At 42.0% G+C, this 20,000-nt stretch overlaps 1 protein-coding gene across 1 annotated transcript; it reads left to right on the top strand.

Annotated features, from left to right (window-relative positions):
* Nucleotides 1-2,665: 2,665 nt before the first annotated feature.
* On the top strand, nucleotides 2,666-17,675 carry LOC119025697. The gene is made up of 3 exons (XM_037109538.1): nucleotides 2,666-2,784; nucleotides 12,578-14,482; nucleotides 14,589-17,675. Exons 2-3 carry the CDS (start codon nucleotides 12,620-12,622, stop codon nucleotides 15,330-15,332), a joined length of 2,607 nt encoding a protein of 868 aa, XP_036965433.1. The 5' UTR covers nucleotides 2,666-2,784; nucleotides 12,578-12,619; the 3' UTR covers nucleotides 15,333-17,675.
* The last annotated feature ends 2,325 nt before the right edge of the window (nucleotides 17,676-20,000 follow it).

Genomic DNA, 20,000 nt, shown 5'->3' with positions numbered 1-20,000 from the left:
GCAACACATGTTTTAGTGTCCCACATTTGAAGCTGAGAGATGGTGTGGATTTAATGTGTAAATACTGTAAAAAGCAGTGGGTCAGAAATAAGACAGAATGAAAATCATGCTAAAATAATGCAATGATGAATGTTGTCAGAAATATTTTTCTATATTTTAAAATCATTAGAAAAAAGGACAACAAATACAAAGTGTAAAAGCTGTCAGAAGAACACTACAAAGGGAATGTTTTTATTAATTTATAAATTCTTTGCCTAGCAATATCACATTTGTCCTGGTGTCCTTTCTTTGTTGTCTTTTGACTGTGTGGACTCAACCCTGAGTGGAGGACAGTCTTGATCAACAGGTCTTATGCATTAAGTATTGTCAATTTGTGACCTCTCATCACACATGGCTTTAATATGGGAACAAGTTCAACAAAAGAGAGATTTCCCTTCTTTAAAGTGGAACATTCCATTGTCCAGTACAAGAAATGTAGCCAACATAATTAATTGAACCTGGACAACTCTGGTAACAGACTGGAAATAACTGAACTAGTAAGCATGTTATCATACTCACCACACACATATTAAGCAGCGTTAATTTATTACTGATCTATTTGGCAGGGCTGGAGCCCACCCATGTACAGTTGTGTTCAAAATAATAGCAGTGTTGTTAAAAATGTGGGTAAAGCTCAAAATCCTTCAAATATTTTTATTTCCATTCACTGGGAACACTGCACATTATATTTTACATGAAAGCAGGGTTGGTCTGGAACCAAGATGCTGCTCGCTTACTGGTGTGTTTGGGGTCATTGTCTTGTTGAAACACCCATTTCAAGGGCATTTCCTCTTCAGCGTAAGGCAGCATGACCTCTTCAAGTATTTTGATGTAAGCAAATTGATCCATGATCCCTGGTATGCGATAAATAGGCCCGACACCACGGTAAGAGAAACAGCCCCATGTCATGATGCTTGCACCACCGTGCTTCACGGTCTTCAGAGTGTACTGAGGCTTGAATTCAGTGTTTGGGGGTCTTCTCACAAACTCTCTGCGGCCCTTGGACCCAAAAAGAACAATCTTGCTTTCATCAGTCCACAAAATGTTTCTCCATTTCTCTTTAGGCCAGTCGATATGGTCTTTGGCAAATTGTATCCTCTTCATCACATGTCTTTTTTTTAACAATGGGACTTTGCGGGGGCTTCTTGCTGATAGATTAGCCTCACACAGACGTCTTCTAATCGTCACAGTACTCACAGGTAACCTCAGTTCATCTCTGATCTCCCTGGAGCTGATCATTGGCCGAGTCTTTGCCATTCTGGCTATTGTTCGGTCCATTCGAATAGTCGTCTTCCTCTTTCTTCCACGACTCTCTGGTTTGGCTTTCCATTTCAATGCATTGCAGATCATTTTAGCTGAGCAGCCCATAATTTTTTGCACTTCTTTGTATGTTTTCCCATCTTGGATCAACGTTTTAATTAAAGTACGCTGTTCTTCTGAACAGTGTCTGGCACGACCCATCTTTCTCAGGTTCTCAGAGAAAATTGCATGTAAAACATGTGCTGGCTTCGTCTTTAAATAGGGGACACCTGAATGACACCTGTTTCTTCACATAACGACTGATCACAGTGATTGAGCTCCACACTGCTATTTTTTTGAACACACCCCTTTCACTTAATTATTCGACAACACAGACTCAGGTCTGTTGGGTTTCTCTGACTCTACTACACCGACTGGTAAATTATTTGCGATGTAATATTAAGATTTCTACCAAAAACACTGATTAATCTGGTTAGTCATGTTGGACTGCTATTATTTTGAACACAACTGTACATGTACCTGCACACTAGTATCTGAATTTCAGGACTGTCAGTAAGTGCCACACAGGTTTATCTGATAATGCTGTGTTGGTGTTGGTCCTGCAGCATCATTATTGTTGCTCCAGATGCATCATTGCAACTGAACAATAAGTGACAACCAGTGAAAATGTTAAGTAGCACTTTGATTGTTTGATTTTTGTCCAACCAATGTAGTGGCACCATAGAGCCCTGAACAGATTTCTGATTCTGATTTAAGATACTATTCCATGTTCAAACTAGGTTTCTGGTCTGTGTCTGTGCCTTGGCACTAGTATTATTGTGATAAATAACTTGTTACACTCTTTCTTAAATCCATTACATGTGAAGAGATAGAAAACAGAGTAATAATTCCAGTAGGTCCAAGAAACATTGGCCCAAAGTGGGTTCATCGTTTACTGCTGGAGTACATAAGATAAGTCAGAACTGAAATTACACACCTGCATTGATGAACCCTATTATTAAGAGCTGCAGTGAATACTTGAGATATCAATTACAAATCATCAAAAGAAGATTTTCACACAATTTTTCAGGTCCAAAGTGAGGATTTGCTGCTTAATTGTTGAATATCATTGTAAATTCAATATTTTTGTTCTATGTTTGCTTTGTCAAAACAATCAATTTGCTTATATCACCTTAGGTTTTGTTGAGCAAGGTTTACTGATATTGTGTTGACAAAGCAATTATATCATCACATAGCACGTATTAACTGTATACCGAAACTACACAACTTAAAGGTCGAGACAATTTGTTTCAATTGTGGATGCACCGTCTGGGTTTGCATACATAGGGAACTTGAGCCGGCTTGGCGGTCTCCTAGCAACAGCCAACAAGAGAGAAGCAACTCAAAGGGATGGCCGAGGCTTGACTGCAAAAGTGAAAAAGGCGAAAGATGTGCTAAAGAAGAGTAGAAGCATGAGGTTGTAGTGAAGCTGTTACCTTACTACAGGTAAGACACAGTAATGGATTTTTACTTTTGTTTTTCATCATTCATTCTGTAAGATTATATTTCAAAGGTTTTTTTTTTTTACAAAGTAAAATTTGAGTGTTCCTTGATTTCATTTGTATTGAAATGCCAACATGAAAAGGCCACTTTTAACAAATATTTTATTTAAAACTATATAAAAAATCTATTTTAAAAAGTGTGCAAATATTTGATTTGTGTCACAGCTTAATCACAGTCATTGGATTAGTTTTTAAAGTGTAGTCTTGTTTTTTGAAGCAGACATGTGGTGGTAACATGGTTTTGCTTAGTGAATGTTTTTCTTATTGGACCCAGTTATCCCACAGCACTCACAAGATGAGAAACTGGACCCTCCTCATCTATTATGTAGTTTGGTAAAGTGAGTGTGTGATACAAAGAAATGGGATATGCCTGTCCATATTCTGTAATACACTGCTCAAAAATTAAGGTAACACCTAATCATCACAGCATAACATCAGGTTAGTAAAACTTCAGGGATATCAATCTGTCCATTTAGGAAACACAAGTTATTGTAAATCTTACCTGCTTTTGGTCCAAATGAAACTGACAACAGGTGCAATAGAGAGGCAAGAGCAAGACAAAACCCAAAAAGGGGTTGGTTTTGCATGCGGTGGCCGCAGACAATTGCTCTCTCCTTCTCCTTCACCTGATTGGCATTCGTGAGATAACACCAGAATTGGCGACCTGTTTGCCTCACAGATGAGAGTTGTTGGGAGTGCATACTGGCATGCGGGGGCCATACACACTACTGAGTCACAGTAGGAGCTGTTGGATCAGCTTGTGATTTCAATTATTTACTTTGATTTTTGGTGTGATTTTGAATCCAGCCCTCAGTGGATTGATGATTTTGGTTTGCATTGACCACTGTAACGTAATTTGGTTCTCATTATACATCGCACAATATACATTAGCAAAGTTGTGTAGCAAAATTGAAAAATTCTTTCATCAAGATCTGATGTGTGATTACAGTGGTGGCAGGAGGAAAACAACGCCAACATGAATTTTCAATTTCAACTTCCTGTCACTGCTTTGGCATGGAGAGCAGGGGGTTGATGGGAGGTGCAAGGGGAGTGTGATTTGCATTTGGTAAAGGGACTGTACTTATATAGTACCCTTATGGTCTTAGAAAACACTTGAAGCACTTGTGACAACACAAGTCCCAATTCACCCATTCTACACATGTTCATACATTGGTGACAGAGGCTACCATGCAAGGTGACACCTGCTCATCAGGACTGATAACCACTCATACGCATGCATGCACTGATAGAAGAGCCACTGCGAGCGACTTTGAGGGTTCAGTATCTTGCCCAACTTCGACATGTAGACTGCAGGGGCCTGGAATCTAACCACCAACCTTGTGATTGGTGGCAGACTGCTCTACTTCTGGAGCCAAGCCAAGGGCTGCTATATCTGCATATCTGCATCTGCATGGTCATGCCATTTTGCTCCAGGCAATTGCCTGTTATATTCATACATGTGGCTCACCTGGATTTAGGACTGAGGAGCTGGCAGGGTAAAGTCTGGGCTCCTCCACATAAACTTTGGATAAATCTAGAGTAATCGTGTATGTGTGTAAAGGGCCTTTCAGAGGGTTACTTAAAATGCTGAAACAAATGCCACACTAAGTCAGATACATTAGATACACTCCTTGAACTGCTCCTTCCTTTGCCTCCCACACTAGAGCCCCATTCACACTGCCATTTGGATGTGGGGATCCTGTAACAATTCTCTGCTTCCTCCCCTGTGTGAAAATCTCAGAGGCGGCGAGGGGTGAAATTTCACTCCAGTGCTGATCTGCGTCTGGAGGTAGTATCAGAGGCGCAGTATTGGCGAACCGAACCAGTATGAGTAGATAAGCCAGCGGTGTGAAGCAGGGGCATGTCGGTCTGACTGTCTGTCCTACCATGGCTTGGCTCTCACTAGCCCCTTTCACACAGAGAAGCCTCCGAGACATTCACGCTCAGATGGAGGCAGAGAATTGGTGCAAGATCCCTGCATCCAAATGACAATGTGAATGGGGCTACTGTGGATGCTTGTGGCTGTCTGCCATCATTTGAAATGCAAATTTTCGCAGTGCAGAACTCAAAACTTTATTTATCCTGTATGCTACTTCTTCCTGCCGACTTCTTGCCTTGTCTCTTTTCTGTTCTGTATATCACCTTTCCATAAGCAACTGTTGACTTGGCAACATAGAACTAACGCAAATAAAAGCCATATCTGGTGCAAGTAGTCGAATCTAAGAAGTAAAGAAGCTGTTAATCAGTCCCGTGGAGATTTGTTATACTACATTCTCTGATTGTAACACATTTCCCCATAATGAAAACCATGTCTGATGGTTGGCATTTTCAAAGACAAGATAACCAGGTGCCCTGTGAGAACCGAGCCCATTCTCTAAACACCAGCTATAACATCCACAGGTCTTTGGTGCTGTGTGGTTGCTGTGTGGTTTAAGGGTGTGCAAACGTCAGATTTGTTTGGACAATAATGGTACCTTTAATAAATTATTTCATAAATGCTTTACGAATTCCGCTAGCATTGTCAACCATAGCCACCATAGCCAAGTGCGCACTAGTGCCAATCACTGCACACCATAGCCACATGTGCACCAGAGCCAATCACTGCAGAGCTCACTTCCACAACATATTTTAAGAAACAAGCAGATTTATACCTGCAGCGGTGCTGGACTGGGATTTTGCCGGCGGTTCGTTCCTCTTCTGTTCTGTGTATCTAAACTGACTGTTGTGGATTAATGAGGCTAAATGAGTCTGGACCGAGTCTGTTCTGGTCTGAGGATATCCGGGTACGTGAGGACAACAAACTGGAATCGGAATCTGTGGATGTTCGTGTGTAGCTAGCTGCTAGCCCACCCCCACACCCCACCTCCTGAGTCGACGGACGCGCTAGCACGTCCAAAACCGGACTTCTATAAATAACAGCCCTTTTTAGATAGAAAAGGCGGCACATTTGCTCCAAGGTAAAGGCAGCAATTTGCTGGCCTGTCTTTCTAAAACCGAGGCCTAATATTCCTCCTTTTCCAAAAGCCGTCTCTGAGGTAGGCGTAAACGTGACGTGAAGCTCGAAGTTGGGCTGTGACAAGTGACATTGAATTTGTCCTCAAAGTAAGAGCTTTACATTGCACCCCATAGGAGTTTAGAACTGGGTTCTTAGCGGGGGGCTTTTAATTTGAAAGTAGTGACCATCCTTAGCTTGCCGACACAACAACAAGCTAACACAACCAAACAGCAACAGAGACTGAGGAGACGCTGCTTCTCCTGGATCTCAGCGGCTGTCCAGTTGTTCGTCTTAATGTTCGCGGATGAAATGATGGATTGACTGCTGTGATCAGCTGTTTCTTGGTTTTAAAACTCCCCGGCTGTGGGTCGCACAATAATGCAGGTCATTGACACCTCTGCCCACTTCACACAGAGGCCGGCACATTTCCGCCTTGTTTTTAGATAGCAGGCGAGGCGGAAATAAGTGTATCCTCCGAGGTTAAAAATCGGTGGACCAAAAGAGACCCCGATTTGTCGCTCTCTGTCTAAAACCATGGACTGAGCCGCCAAAAGGACGGGCAAAATGGCTAAAAATGGCTAATGTCCGCCACACTTTTTTGTTAACATTGCCGTCTCCCTTGCTTTGTGTCTGGTGCAGGAAGAAACGGTAAAAACATGCTTTTGTCACAAAAATGTCCACAAGCAGGAAGTGTTTGCAAGCAAGAAAACACCTTCCGATTGGTGGAAAAAGGCACCAGACCAGCCAATCACAAAATTATATGGCAAACCACTTGATTTGGTTGCTGAGGAACAGGTAGTGGGGAGGGGCAGCGGCAGAAGAGTGACAGCAGCAGTGACAATGATAGAGACAGCGATAGAGATAGCAATTTTTGAGAGTTGAGAGATTTGTGACATTTAGCATGTTTGGAGTGTATAGTTAGTATGTAATGTAATGTTTGGTGTAGTGTGTTAAGTGTGTGTGTGTGTGTTAAGTGCTCTATATGTATGTGTGTGTATAGAAAAAAAATCCCCTTCTTACCCTGGTGGGGTGGTATCTGTGTCATCCTCACGCTCGGGTCCTCTACCAGAAGCCTGGGAGTTTGAGGGTTCTGCACTTGGCTGTTCCTAGGACTGCGCTCTTCTGGACTGAGGCTTCAGATGTTGTTCCTGCAATCTGTTGGAGCCACTCTACCAGTCTCGGGGTTACTGCCCTGAGTGCCCCCACTACCACGGGGACCACGCTAGCCTTGACCTTCCACATCTGTTCCAGCTGCTCTTTCAAACCCTTGGTACTTCTCAAGTTTCCAGCTAACATCGTACACCCTGCTACTATGTGCTGGGGCTTCTTTGCACAGTCTGCATCTTGGGTCTGATCTATTCTGGTAGATCCTGGTCTCTATGGCTCTTGTACTTATGACCTGTTATTGTGCTGCCATGATTAGTGCCTCTGTGCTGTCTGTCACTCCTACATTTTCTAGCCACTGGTAGGATTTCTTGATATCAGCCACTTCTTCTATCTGACGGTGGTGCATGCCATGTAGGGGCTTGTCCCTCCAGGTTGTCTGCTCCTCCTCCTCTGCACTCTCATCAGGGTTCTGGTGCCTGAGACATTCACTTAGCAGTTCATCCTTCAGGGCCATTTTTTTTTTTTTGATGTATTCTCGAATTTTGATGACTGGTAGTGCATACATGTTGATGGCTCGGACCTTGTTCTTACTATTCAGCTGACTTTTCAGGACCTGCCTTACTCTCTGGAGGTATTTGGCTGTGACTGACTTCCTTGTGGCCCCTTCATGGTTTCCATTAGCCTGTGGGATGCCAATGTACTTGTAGCTGTCTTGGATATCACCTACAGTCATGGAAAAAATTATTAGACCACCCTTGTTTTCTTCAATTTCTTGTTCATTTTAATGCCTGGTTCAACTAAAGGTACATTTGTTTGGACAAATATAATGATAACAACAAAAATAGCTCGTAAGAGTTTAATTTAAGAGCTGATATCTAGCCATTTTCCATGGTTTTCTTGATAGTAACCAAAATCACTTAAGTTCTTACATCAATAGCTATGGCACTGTACTGCCAAAAACACTGCTTTTAAGCATTCCATGTTTTCTTTTCTGTTTGCTTTAAACACATGATACACACAGGAGTTAGTACTTGATTGCGTAACCATTGTTTTTGATGACTGAAGCCATGCGTCTTGGCATGCTCTCCACCAGCTTCTGACATTGTTCTGCTGTCACAGCAGCCCATTCCTGTTGCACAAATTCAAACAAATTTGCTTTGTTTTTGGGCTTGTGGTTCTCCATTTTGAGTTTGATGATTTTCCATAGGTTTTCAACTGGATTCAGATCTGGTGATTGAGCAGGCCAAGGCATGGTGCGAATGTTGTGGTTCTCCATCCAGGCTTTAACTGACCTTGCTGTGTGGCAAGGGGCATTGTCTTGTTGGAAAATCCAGTCATTTGAGGCAGGAAAGAGTTTTCCAGCTGATGGAAGAAGACTGTTTTCAAGAGTAGCCCTGTACATGACCTGGTTCATTCGCCCTTCACACAATTGCATTTGCCCTGTTCCACTCATACTGAAACAACCCCAGATCATCACTGATCCACCCCCATGTTTTACTGTAGGGGCAAGACAGTCTGGTTTGTAGGCTTCTCCAGGCCTCCTCCTAACCAGTAAGTTAGCTGGAGTGGGCATCAACTCAAAATTGGATTCATCACTGAAGAGAACCTTAGCCCAATCATCAACAGTCCAATCCTTGTGATCCCTAGCAAAGAGTAACCGGGCCTTCCTGTGCCTTTCGTTGATGAAGGGCTTCTTCCGTGCTCTGTGTGACTTCAGACCAGCTTCAACAAGTCGGTTTCGAACTGTCCTTGCCGAACAAGTCACATTTCTCGACAGTGCCCACTCATTTTGAAGGTCCCTGGAGGTCTGACGACGATTCCTGACACAGGAACGGACGAGTGCACGGTCATCTCGTGGGGTAGAGAGACGTTTCCTGCCGCGGCCAGGTAGCAATTTGGTAGTGCCGTGTTCGGCTTGTTTTTTCTTGTTGTAATGAACAGCTGTCTTGGAGATCTTTAGTTTTTTTGCTACCTGTCTCTCACTCATGCCAATTTCCAGCAGTGCCAAGATGGCTGCCTTTGTGGCTTCACATAATTCTTTTGTTTTAGGCATTATGTGAGAGCTGACAACTTCTGAGTTGTGCTATGGCTTGAATGTAAGCAGGAAACCACTCTAAGCCTTTGCATGTGCAGTGCTGCTTATGACATGAAATGGCCTCTTATATACCCTGGGAATACAATTAAGCTTAAGAATGTCAAATAGGACATAAAGTATTATGTGATCAGCTGCATTTTTTGTCCTGTTCATTGTATTATACCTTTAGTGGTACCAGGTATTAAAATGAACAAGAAATTGAAGAAAACAAGGGTGGTCTAATAATTTTTTCCATGACTGTATGTTGCCCTCTTCTTACAGTCTTGAGCGACTGTTCTATCAACCAGTAGCTGGTGCTTGCTCCTCTGGTGTTACTGCCAATTCCTTTCTGTGCCTCGCTCATGTATTGAGCCACATGCGTACTCATTTTTGCCGCAATGATGCCTGACAGGGCCTTCCATATTGTGCAGAGACGGGTAATTGGCCGGTGGTTGGATGGGATGGGTCCCTATTGGGGGTCCCTCATGATTAGGACTGTCCTGCCCTGGGTTAGCCACTCTGGGTGGGTCCCATCCCTCAGCAGCTGGTTCATCTGTGCTGCTAGGCATTCATGGAGTGCAGTTAGCTTCTTCAGCCAGTATGTATGGATCATATTGGGGCCTGGTGCTGTCCAGCTCTTCATCTTTGACACTCTCTCTTGGATGTCTGCCATTGAGATGGTTACTGGTTCTTGTTCCACTAACCATTGGGCATTGGTATTGTGTGATGCCTCTATTTCCCATATGTCTTTCCAGTATTTTTCCACCTCAGCTCTTGGTGGGTCTAACCGGTTGTTGTTTCCCTGCCGCTGAGAGTACACCTTGGCTGGTTCAGTGGAGAACAGCTTGTTTATTCTCCTGGCCTCTCCCTCCTTGGTGTATCTCTTCAACCGAGTGGCCAGAGCTGATAGTCGTTGTTTGGCAGTTTCGAGTGCTTCTGGTATGGAGAGTGAGTTGTACATCCTGGGTGCCCCTTTATTTACCATGTTCCTTTTCTGCAGTTCTGCTAGCTGGCTAACTTCTCTCCGTGTTGCCTTTATCTTGGCCTCTAACCATCTCTTCCATGGCACTGCTTGTTATGCCCTGAGCCCACCTTGTACCCATGCATCTCCATGATTACTGTTGCTGTACCGTGTATCAGCTTGTTGGTCTTAGTGATGCTTCCTGTGGGAATTGTCTTCAGAGCAGCATTCACATCCACGAGTAGATCTTCTGAAGGTACTTGGCAACTCAGCTTCGGTATTCGTCGGGGGCTCCAGGTTTCTAGTTGGGTCACGATCTTCCTTGTCAGGTCAGCAGCTCTTGTGTTGAGGCTGTTATCTGATGGTATCTGTTGGGGCTATCTTGCTCAAAGACACTTCGACATGCAGCCCAGCCTTGCCCGGGATTTGAACTAGCGACCTTTTGATCACTAGTCGACCTGCTCTGGTATATCATGAGGGGTATATGTATATATATATATATATATATATATATATATATATATATATATATATATATATATATATATATATATATATATATATATATAAATATATATATATATATATATATATATATATATATATATATATATATATATATATATATATATATATATATATATATATATATATAAATGATAGAGTCATACCGGCTCAGACGTCGCCCAGGTCAACAAGGTCTGCGTCAGTTGACAGGACAGGAATAGGAAAAAAGCAGCATGATACTGCAGTGGCTAGCACCATTGCCTCACAGCAAGAAGTGTGGCAGTGTGGGTTCTCTTGCAGGCTAAAGCTTCCTCCCACAGGCCAAAGACATGCAAGTGAGGAAAGTCGGTCACTCTAAGTTGCCCGTAAGTGTGAATGCGTGTGTGAAGGGTTGTTTATGTCAGCCCTGTAATGAACTGGTGACTTCTCCAGGGTTCATGCCACCCAATGTTGGCTGGAATTGACTTGAGCCATGTCTGCTATAGCTCACTGTAAAGTCAGTTCTCAGTGTATGTGCACTGGAAGCCTAAAGTTTCCACACATCACTAACGTATGCTAAAAAGAAATGGACCAATACTGGCTTCCAAACTACTTGTAGCTACAAATAATGCTTGTAGACTCGGCTCTTCAAATCTGAATTTAAGACCACAAGAGAAAATGTACACTTTCAGCAATGAATGTGAAAACATGTGAGTGTCAAACTCAGGCTATACATCACTCTACACAGTGAAGCTCAAACATTCAAGTGTAGAAACAAGAAGAAATATACGTTTTTGAGTGAAAGGGGACTTACTGGCTTCTAAATAGCTCACTATTCAAACAACTTCAACATACCCAGCAAGCAAAAGATATCATTTAGATGTCTTAAATAGAGCTCCAATTAGTACTTGTAGCCAAAAGGCCCTTGAAATTGTTTAGAATTTGATTTTGCTACAGCAACTAACAGGAGGTATTATATATCATCATGTTTCAAAAGTTACCAGTAATTACTAGGTGAAATCAACGTGAATAATGAATGTAATCTTAACTGTAGACCCGATTTAGACTGGCAGCAAATAGCTAGAAGGTGGTTACAACATCAACATGTCACAAAGCGTTTGTGTCATCATTTATATACTGTAGTTATTTGTTTGTTGAAAGAGACATTATATTGATTAGTTTTAAATGTCTCTCAAATGTCACTGATGAAATGTGTGAAATGTGGTCTACATGAAGACAAAAATGTTAACGCATACATTGTTTCATATTAAATGTCATAGATAAGGAACTGTAATACTGTTTGCTGCCAACAACAAGCTTTCAGGACATACAGTAGTTATGGAAACAGTTTTATGCATTAATATGAAATAAGACATTGCACTTACTGTTGTAAGGCACATGTACAGACACTTAGAGCCACAACTGAATTGCTGAGGAAAGTGCACAACCTTAAGAAATCATTACAGTGCTTTAAGAAGTCAGGATATATCAAGCTGTTGTGGTGTAACATGTGGAGTGCTAGGCTTCCAGTTGAAGTGTTGGTGGTTTGAACCCTGCTATTTCATTTAAAATGTGTAAATGTATATTTGTTTTTTGCCATAAGTCACCTTGTACACAAATAATAACAATGTACAAATAAGGTCTTATCGTCATTTCAAAATTTTCACTGGAAATTCACACTGTATTGCAAATAAGATGTAAATATAAAAGTTTCATCAACATACCCAATTAAACATACTAAATTTGCACAGCTCTTATGTTGCTGTGTTTTAGTCTAGAAAACAGAAATCAGAAAATCAGAAACAGATTTGTTACAAGATAAGAGTTATCAGATTCAGTCAGTGAGACTAACTGCCCCTTTTCTTTATTTAGTAGTCAGTCAGATTATAAGGTAGGTTTCCTTTGGTTAGAGTGTCTAAGCCTTCAGATGACAGCCTCAGTTAAGAATTTCCCAAAAAGATTTAATCAGACACAGCACCTAAACGAAATCATTTTAGTACAGATTAATTATGATATTAAATGTCATGTTGTGGGTTATTAGTCATCTATAATGTTAATGATTTTGTTTACCTGTGCATTTATGTTCCATGCCCCTTTATAATGTGTTTCTGCAGGAATTTATTGCCAGAAAAAAATTAAAGATACATCCCTCCATCATGATGCTCATGGGAACTTCATTGAGTAGCAATCCCACCTCACCCGTCCCAGATGCCAGGCCCTGCCTGGATCATCAGTCAGACGGTCTTTCACCAGTTTTGCCTCAGTCCCCTCCATGCTGGGCAACACAGGCATGGTGTGACCTTGCCCAGGCAGAGGCAGAGCTGCACTGCCTACAGGAGCGTCATGCAACTGAAACTGAATCTATGAAGCAGGGTGTAGAGCGGGCCATCTTGGGAGCACACAGAGAAGAGAAGCGCCTGCTCGAAAGGGTTGAGCAGGATCATCGTGACACTCGACAGCATCTGGAGCAGGTTCAGAGGGAGAACATGGCAGCAGCCAGGGTAAGCCAGTCCCTGCTGGAACAAAAATTCCATAAACTGGCCCAACTTCGGCAGCAGATTCAGGAGGTAGGTCAACAGGTCTGGTCAGGACTGGATGAAAGTGGTCCAAACCCAAACCTGCTTCTGAAGGAGGTTGCAGAGTTCCTACAACCCTGGGAAATCTCAGTTTCCCTAAAGAGAGTGAATTTCAAACCCAGCCCTCAACCTAATGCTATTGCCTTTGGAGATATTTGTGTTCAAGAACAAAGCCTTTGCCTGCATGCCAGAGGTTTTGGATTACGGGGGCAGCTCTGTGCCATCCATTCACGTGAGATGCATGAAGACACAGACCATCAAAGCACTGGGGGAGAAAAAAACACCATAGGACAGGGTTCGACCTCTTCAACTGGCAGGGTTGTCAGAAAGATTCGCCTCTCTACCCAGAATGATCTGGAATCAGAGGAGGAGTGCTCCTCAACACAGATGTGTCTCTGGCTTCAAAAGTGTGAACAGTCTAAAATAGAATCAACCTCCTTTCAGCAACAAGGGGAGGACATAACTCTGACTGTTCCTACTGTACTTAAAAACATGAATACTGAAGACAAGGAGCAGGTTTACAAGATGATTAGTAATGGAAAACACTATTCTCCCAGAAATCGGAGGCCGTTGCTTACTGCGGTCTCTGGTAGGATGCCACCCACCTCCTCAGAACGAAGATGGGAATATGCTTTGAGTTTAGACAGCCAGGATGGAGATAATGGAAAAGTGAGTCAGGATTCCAAAAGTAGACTTTTAAGGTATGGCAACGGCGTTCTTACATCTCCGAGGATGACTCTAAGAGAGACTCCACTGACCAGCCAAAGCTGCCAGAGCCTTACCTCCAGGAGCCAACTTCACTCTCGCCTCAGCCATTCCTCTGATGAACACTCTCTAGGGACACATGGCGACTCTGGCCGAGCACCATCCCCAACAGACAGCCTTGACTCTAACTATACTTTCATTGTCAGCCCATCTCATGATTACAACGTGAGCAGAGGCTCTTTGAACTACAATTGCCATCTATCAAAGTCTGCAGTGGATTTGACACACAAGACACGCCCTTTGATCAAGGGTGGAACAAATGAGCAAGTAGGAGTGTGGAGGTTAAAGTGTGGCAACTTCAAGTCAAGCTCCACTTTGACCTCACCAACTCATGGCAGAGGCCTATGGGTCTCTGACATGGGACTGCAGAAGGAGAAAAAAATTCAAATGGCTGGTTCAGAAAAACACTTGGTGGCTAGTTCTTCATCCATGTCTGCCATAGATGACTCCTCTAAAGAGCCAAAGAGAGGAAGAGGAGAGAAAAGAGAATCTGCGCTGGTTGAGTTGGATGAGGAGGGAGACCAGTCCATGGCAGTATTCAATCCCAGATTAGTCCATCTGATGCGGCAGTTTGGGAAGCACGGCTCAGGTCGGGCTGACTTAACTCTGCCAAGCGGTATCCATGCCACATCACAGGGCCAACTCTTTATAGTGGACTGTGGAAATGCACGTGTTCAGGTATGTGTTATATTGAACATCTTTTATGCACATACAAAATACAGTATGTGTACTATATCAAATGTAATTGACAGCAATGTTTAATGTCAATTTAAATCTGTCATAGATAACTGACCCGCATGGCAATGTCCTCCAGCAAGTGACCTCCCCAAGTTCTAACAGCGTTGCCAGAAGATGTCGGAACTACTTTGACCTTGCTGTCAATGCTAAGGGTTTGATTGCTCTAAGCTGTGCAGCTGAGCGAGCCCTTCTTGTGTTCAGTCGGCATGGTCGCCTGCTCCAGACCTTTGGAGGGTCAGGGCTAGGCTCTGCAAAAGATGAGCTTGAGGCTCCCAGAGGTGTGACCGTGACCAGGCTGGATGAGTTCTTGGTAGCTGATATCCGGAAAGGTATCCTTATTTCCCTAAAGCTTGAGCCTAAGACAGGCTCCCGTCTTGAGCGCACAGTGGTGACAGGATTCCACAGACCCTACTTAGTGGCAGCTTGCTTAAGCTCAGGCGTTGTAGCTGTGTCTGAAAGGGGTAATGAAACAGGTCGTGTGCCTTGTATCAAAGTGTTAGAGCCAGGCTGGAACACAATAAGAATTGTAGGTGTTTGTGCTGCTATGGGACCTGTCCTGTCCTGCCCCTGGGGCATCTGTATAGATACAGATGGTAATGTGCTGGTAGCAGACTGGGGGGATCAACACAGAGTCCTGTTGTACCCAACACAGGGAGTTGGATGGCCCATTATAACCCAGGGCCTGAGTAGTCCACGTGGTCTGACGCTGCTACCTGAGGGCCATCTCGCAGTATCTGATAGCATGCACCATTGCATTAAGATATACCAGTACAAAGCGTCCCAGGATTAGATAGAGTTAATTGATGTTTAAAGATGCACTATGGCTAAGAAAATATTTAATCATTCAGACTTAGACTTTGTGTGTATTCATTCCTAATAAAACTAAATTGTGTAATTTAACTGCTGAATTGCAACGACAATCAGGAGCAGCGTCTGTTCTGATTCTGCAAAATGTATTTATAGAACTCAGCTGCATTTAGTCTCTTGCACTGTCACGATTTGTAATCCGAAGATGATCTTTTCATCATAAAGGCAAAAGCTATGAAGCCAAGCAATATATTGATAAAAAAAGGATAAAAACTAGCTGGTGCTACACTGAGTAATGATAATAACAGTGCTCACTGTAGCACTACTTTAATTTAATTTCACTTCTGCAATAGTTCAGAATCAAATAGAATTGCTGATTGCTTGCTGAACATAGTTTAAATATTATATATTAAAGTTTGTAGGTGAGTAAAGTTTAACTGACATGAGTTGGAAACCGTTTTTTTGATAGTAGAGATGCTAAAATATTGACGTGTGAGCCTTGCATCCATAAAATTATATGAATTGGTTGATGGCCTGATTTTACAGTTAATAATTGGTGGGCTGAGGTTTAGCTTAGCTGCTAATTCTGCAGAGCATCTCCAAATCTCATTTAGGGTTAAAGTTCAGCAGAAAGAGTGCACCACCATTAGTGCACCACCTCTGCTGCTATTAGATCCAGGCTTGTAAGGGATGAACAAAGACAACATGTCCGACAATGCTGACACAGTGCATTATTAAGTCTAAATTGACATTTAAATGGGTTGTTTTTGAGGTGATTAGAACAGCAATTAAGTTCACCTGTAGCATGATGCAAACAATCACCTGGTGAGACAGAGACAAAGAGTATTTATATATATATGCTAGTACGATTTGCCCAAGTAAGAAAATGTGAGACAAAGACACTGATATCAGACAGTTTCTTCTCCCCTTAACTTCCAGTGAGGCACCTGGTTCTGGCCATGTGAAACAGTTTATATTATAATGTCAAAAGATTTGTTCATCCAGGAACAATTTTTTGTGTGTGTTGCAAAATTCTTAATCACAATCATGGTTTAGAACTGCCAGTTAATAATAGACAGAACTAATTTGGACATTAGTACAACAAGTTGGACGGAACCCACGCTAGTCGCAACGCATGACCCAATTAAGAGGCTTCTGTTTGGGCAGAGACAGATAGTATATAGTGTGTTTTTTTTTGTTGTGCTTATATTTGTGGTGAAAGGACCACCAAGTCCTACGCATGGTTTACTGTACTGTATGCTTACTGTGTTATTACGCTCACTAGGAGCCAGGGACATGCACTTTATATAGAGGGGCAGGGGCTCAAAGGGCAGTACTTGCGCATGCACAGCATGCACCACATTTTTTCTCAGGCCTTAATAACACAATTGGTAGATTTATTTAAGATTAATAAACAAAGTATTTAGAGAAAGCTAACTACTTAGCTGTATATCCTGTGTAGCTGAGAATGATCTCCCATTGCGATTTCTTTTGTGTCAACAAATTATTGTCAACATGAGTTTTCACATCATCACAATACTGAGGTTTAGAAGACATGCAATTCAGCTGCAGTTCTTAAAAAGCAATAAAACACTGGTTTATTATTAGGCCATTTATTGGAGGGCAAGTGCAAACTAGAAATACAGGCTACACATCTAAAAATGTGACAAAGAAAAAGAGCATGAGCTCAAGCACCCCTTTGGCCCTATGTGTGCACATGTTTGCTAGGAGCTCATTCATGCTGATCCACTCAGTGGATAGCTTGTGTAGTTTTGCAGCTGTGTGTGATAACAGTACGTTATATTCCAGCTTAATCAGCTGAAAATAAACAAACCTCATTTCGCTTGCCAATCACTGGTTGAGGGAGAAACGACTGCTGTGTACCACATGCTTGTTGTGTTATTCTTTGTTGTCTGCTAAGTGCTTACTTACCTTCTTTCCCTTTTACTAACTCACACATACACACACACACTTCCATATACATCCCGATCTGTTGGAGACTTATAGTTAATAACTCCGCTATAAGATACGTGTGTCTAGCGATATTCCCTTTATTGACTTCAGAGGCAGACTCCCTGGTACCTTTTTTGGAACTGTGGGTATTATCCCTTCAAATTCACCTCTGGTGCAATCAAAGTGCACAGGAAGCCAAATGCGATGTAACTGCAGCCCTTTGTTCAAATTTTGTGCGTTCGTGCAGTGATCACCTTTGGTGAACACACTCACTGCCGTGATTTTTGAATTCCAGGTATATGATTGAGCAGAATCACAATCATCACCTCACGCCCATCAATTTGTAGTCCGATGAACATGATTTACCAAGCCACGTTCAGCCATCTTTATAGTCTTAGCAAGGGACAACACCCCCCCCCACACACACACACACACACACACACACACACACACACACACACACACACACACACAAACACCCACACACACATAGTTCCACCCATTCCTATGTTTGGCTTGCTTATGTTTTTGTGGTGCTAGTTGCAGAGAACAATTGCTGTTTTAAAGCAGGTGGTTTATGTTTTGGAGAAAGCTTTAATAAACACTGTTGATTATAACTGAGCAGTGTCTGTGATTATTTTGCACAATCCCATATTGTATTAACGGCCAGTTGAGATGGTCAGTGCTCAGATGTACACCTTCCCTCCTTTCTAATTATTCATAATATTAACAATTTGGATACATTTCAGGCTTTGAGACTAGAAGGAACACTTGGAGTTTATTTAAGTAGCTGCATATTTGGGCTACATCCAAATGGCTGTTTCGTCATAGAAATTACATGACATATCCAGAAAGACTTGTTATTGATATGTTTATTCCTGGAAATCAACTATTGTGATGGCTTGTTGGTAAATAAAAGGAAATGTTGGCTAAGATGTTTTTTATTTATTGTAATCTCTTCCTGTTGCAGCTCATTTGGTTTATACACAATAACTTACAAATAGATAAGTCATTTTGCATTTTTTATTGTAGCAATATAAGTTATATTTAGTTTTATTTTTCTAAAACTATGAACCACAGGATGTATTTTGCAGACATTTTGGAGTATTGAAAGTTTGGAGCATAAAAAATACAGTACAGTTCATGTAGGAGCAATTTTTGTTGTTTTAATTAAAGAGCTACAAGGTGTCACATTTAAGTTGAGCAGGACACACAATCACTGTGTATCATTAAATGGCACCTAAGTAAGAAAGATTCAAGAAGACCCTTCTGCCAAAAAGGGGATGGAATACCTCGCTTGGTATAGACACAGTGGGGCCCTCTCCTGGAGCCAAACCCCTGGGTCAAGCTTGCTGACAAGCTTCTGGTAACCGGGCTCAGCCAAAAATAGCAGGTGAGGGCCTCCGCAGGTGGAGATTATTCAGCCTCCTTGGTTGGTGTCACCACCCGTCAACTGTATGGTTTATCTTGGAGACTTTAATGTTCATGTAGGTGACAATGGGGAAACATGGAGGGGGGTAATTCGGAGGAATAGCCTGCCTAATCTGAGCCCGAATGGTGTTTTATTACTGGACTTCTGTGGGAGTCACAGACTGGCCATAACAAACTCCATGTCCAAGCATAAGGTGGTTCATAAATGTACTTGGTACTGGGCCACCTCAGGCCAAAGGTCGACTTTGCGGTCAAATCAGCTGATCCCCGATGGTATGTCTTCAATACTTGGGTAAAGAGAGCAGCAGAGCTGTCACTCATCCCAGGGGAGACTAGTGCCATTATGTGTCTACCATTCCATACACATATACATTTTTGAGTCTCACCCCAACTTATCAAATAATGATGCTCTGGATTTCCCACTGAACTGATGTGTTTGGATTGTAGGATAGGTCAGATACCATACTAAACTGTCCGTTTTTGATAAGTTGGGAATGACACTCAAGATGAAAAATAAAATTTTCTTACAAATATGCCCTTTAAATTACATATGACACCAGCTTCGACTGTGACATGTAGTCATCTGCTCAGCTTATCCACACAATCCGAATCTCACTTCACACACTGTCTATTGTGGTGACAGCAAGGCCATCTGACCACAAAGAGCATGTTATCCCAGTGTCAAATTCTTCCAGCTGCCATCGGACCATTGACAGGGTGTGACCACTTAGCAGGAAGACATTTCATCTGTATTGTCCTGTTTTCGTCCATGACAATAAAGTACTATATACTATATGCTAGGGATGTTATGCTAGGATATGCTAGGAAACCAATCAGGTTTTATTTACCCCGATCTCCATCCGAGTCCTTTCAAATTTAGTAAATGCTCCTGGATAATACAGCTGCATTAAGAAAAGTGACAAATAAAGATTTTCATTATGAGCAATTCAAACATGTTTTAATGAATAGTTTAAAACTTGCATCAGATTTGGAAAAATGTGTATTTTGTGTTTCTGTTGGTTTCATGTTATTTCACATAGCTTTTGAATCATTTTTTACAAAAGGAAAGACGGATTGCTTCTGAAAATGTCAAGTGGTGTAACCACAACAAAAGGAGAACTATTAAATATCTATTTCCACCTAGAGTGTATGCAAGTACAATTATAAAAACAGTTACTTGATTTTAATAGAGTACTTGAAAATAGATTTAATTAGGATTATTTTAAAATAATGTTTAATGCCTTTTTGCAGTATAGACCAGGACAAA

This window comes from Acanthopagrus latus, chromosome 9 (assembly GCF_904848185.1).
Source record: "Acanthopagrus latus isolate v.2019 chromosome 9, fAcaLat1.1, whole genome shotgun sequence".
NCBI lineage: Eukaryota > Metazoa > Chordata > Actinopteri > Spariformes > Sparidae > Acanthopagrus > Acanthopagrus latus.
This window is presented reverse-complemented; position numbering and strand designations above follow the sequence as displayed.

Coding starts and splice junctions, on each gene's coding strand:
- LOC119025697 (XM_037109538.1), top strand. CDS start 12,620: ATGATGCTCATGGGAACTTCATTGAGTAGCAATCCCACCTCACCCGTC. Junction 14,483..14,588: donor GTGGAAATGCACGTGTTCAG/GTATGTGTTATA, acceptor AATCTGTCATAG/ATAACTGACCCGCATGGCAA.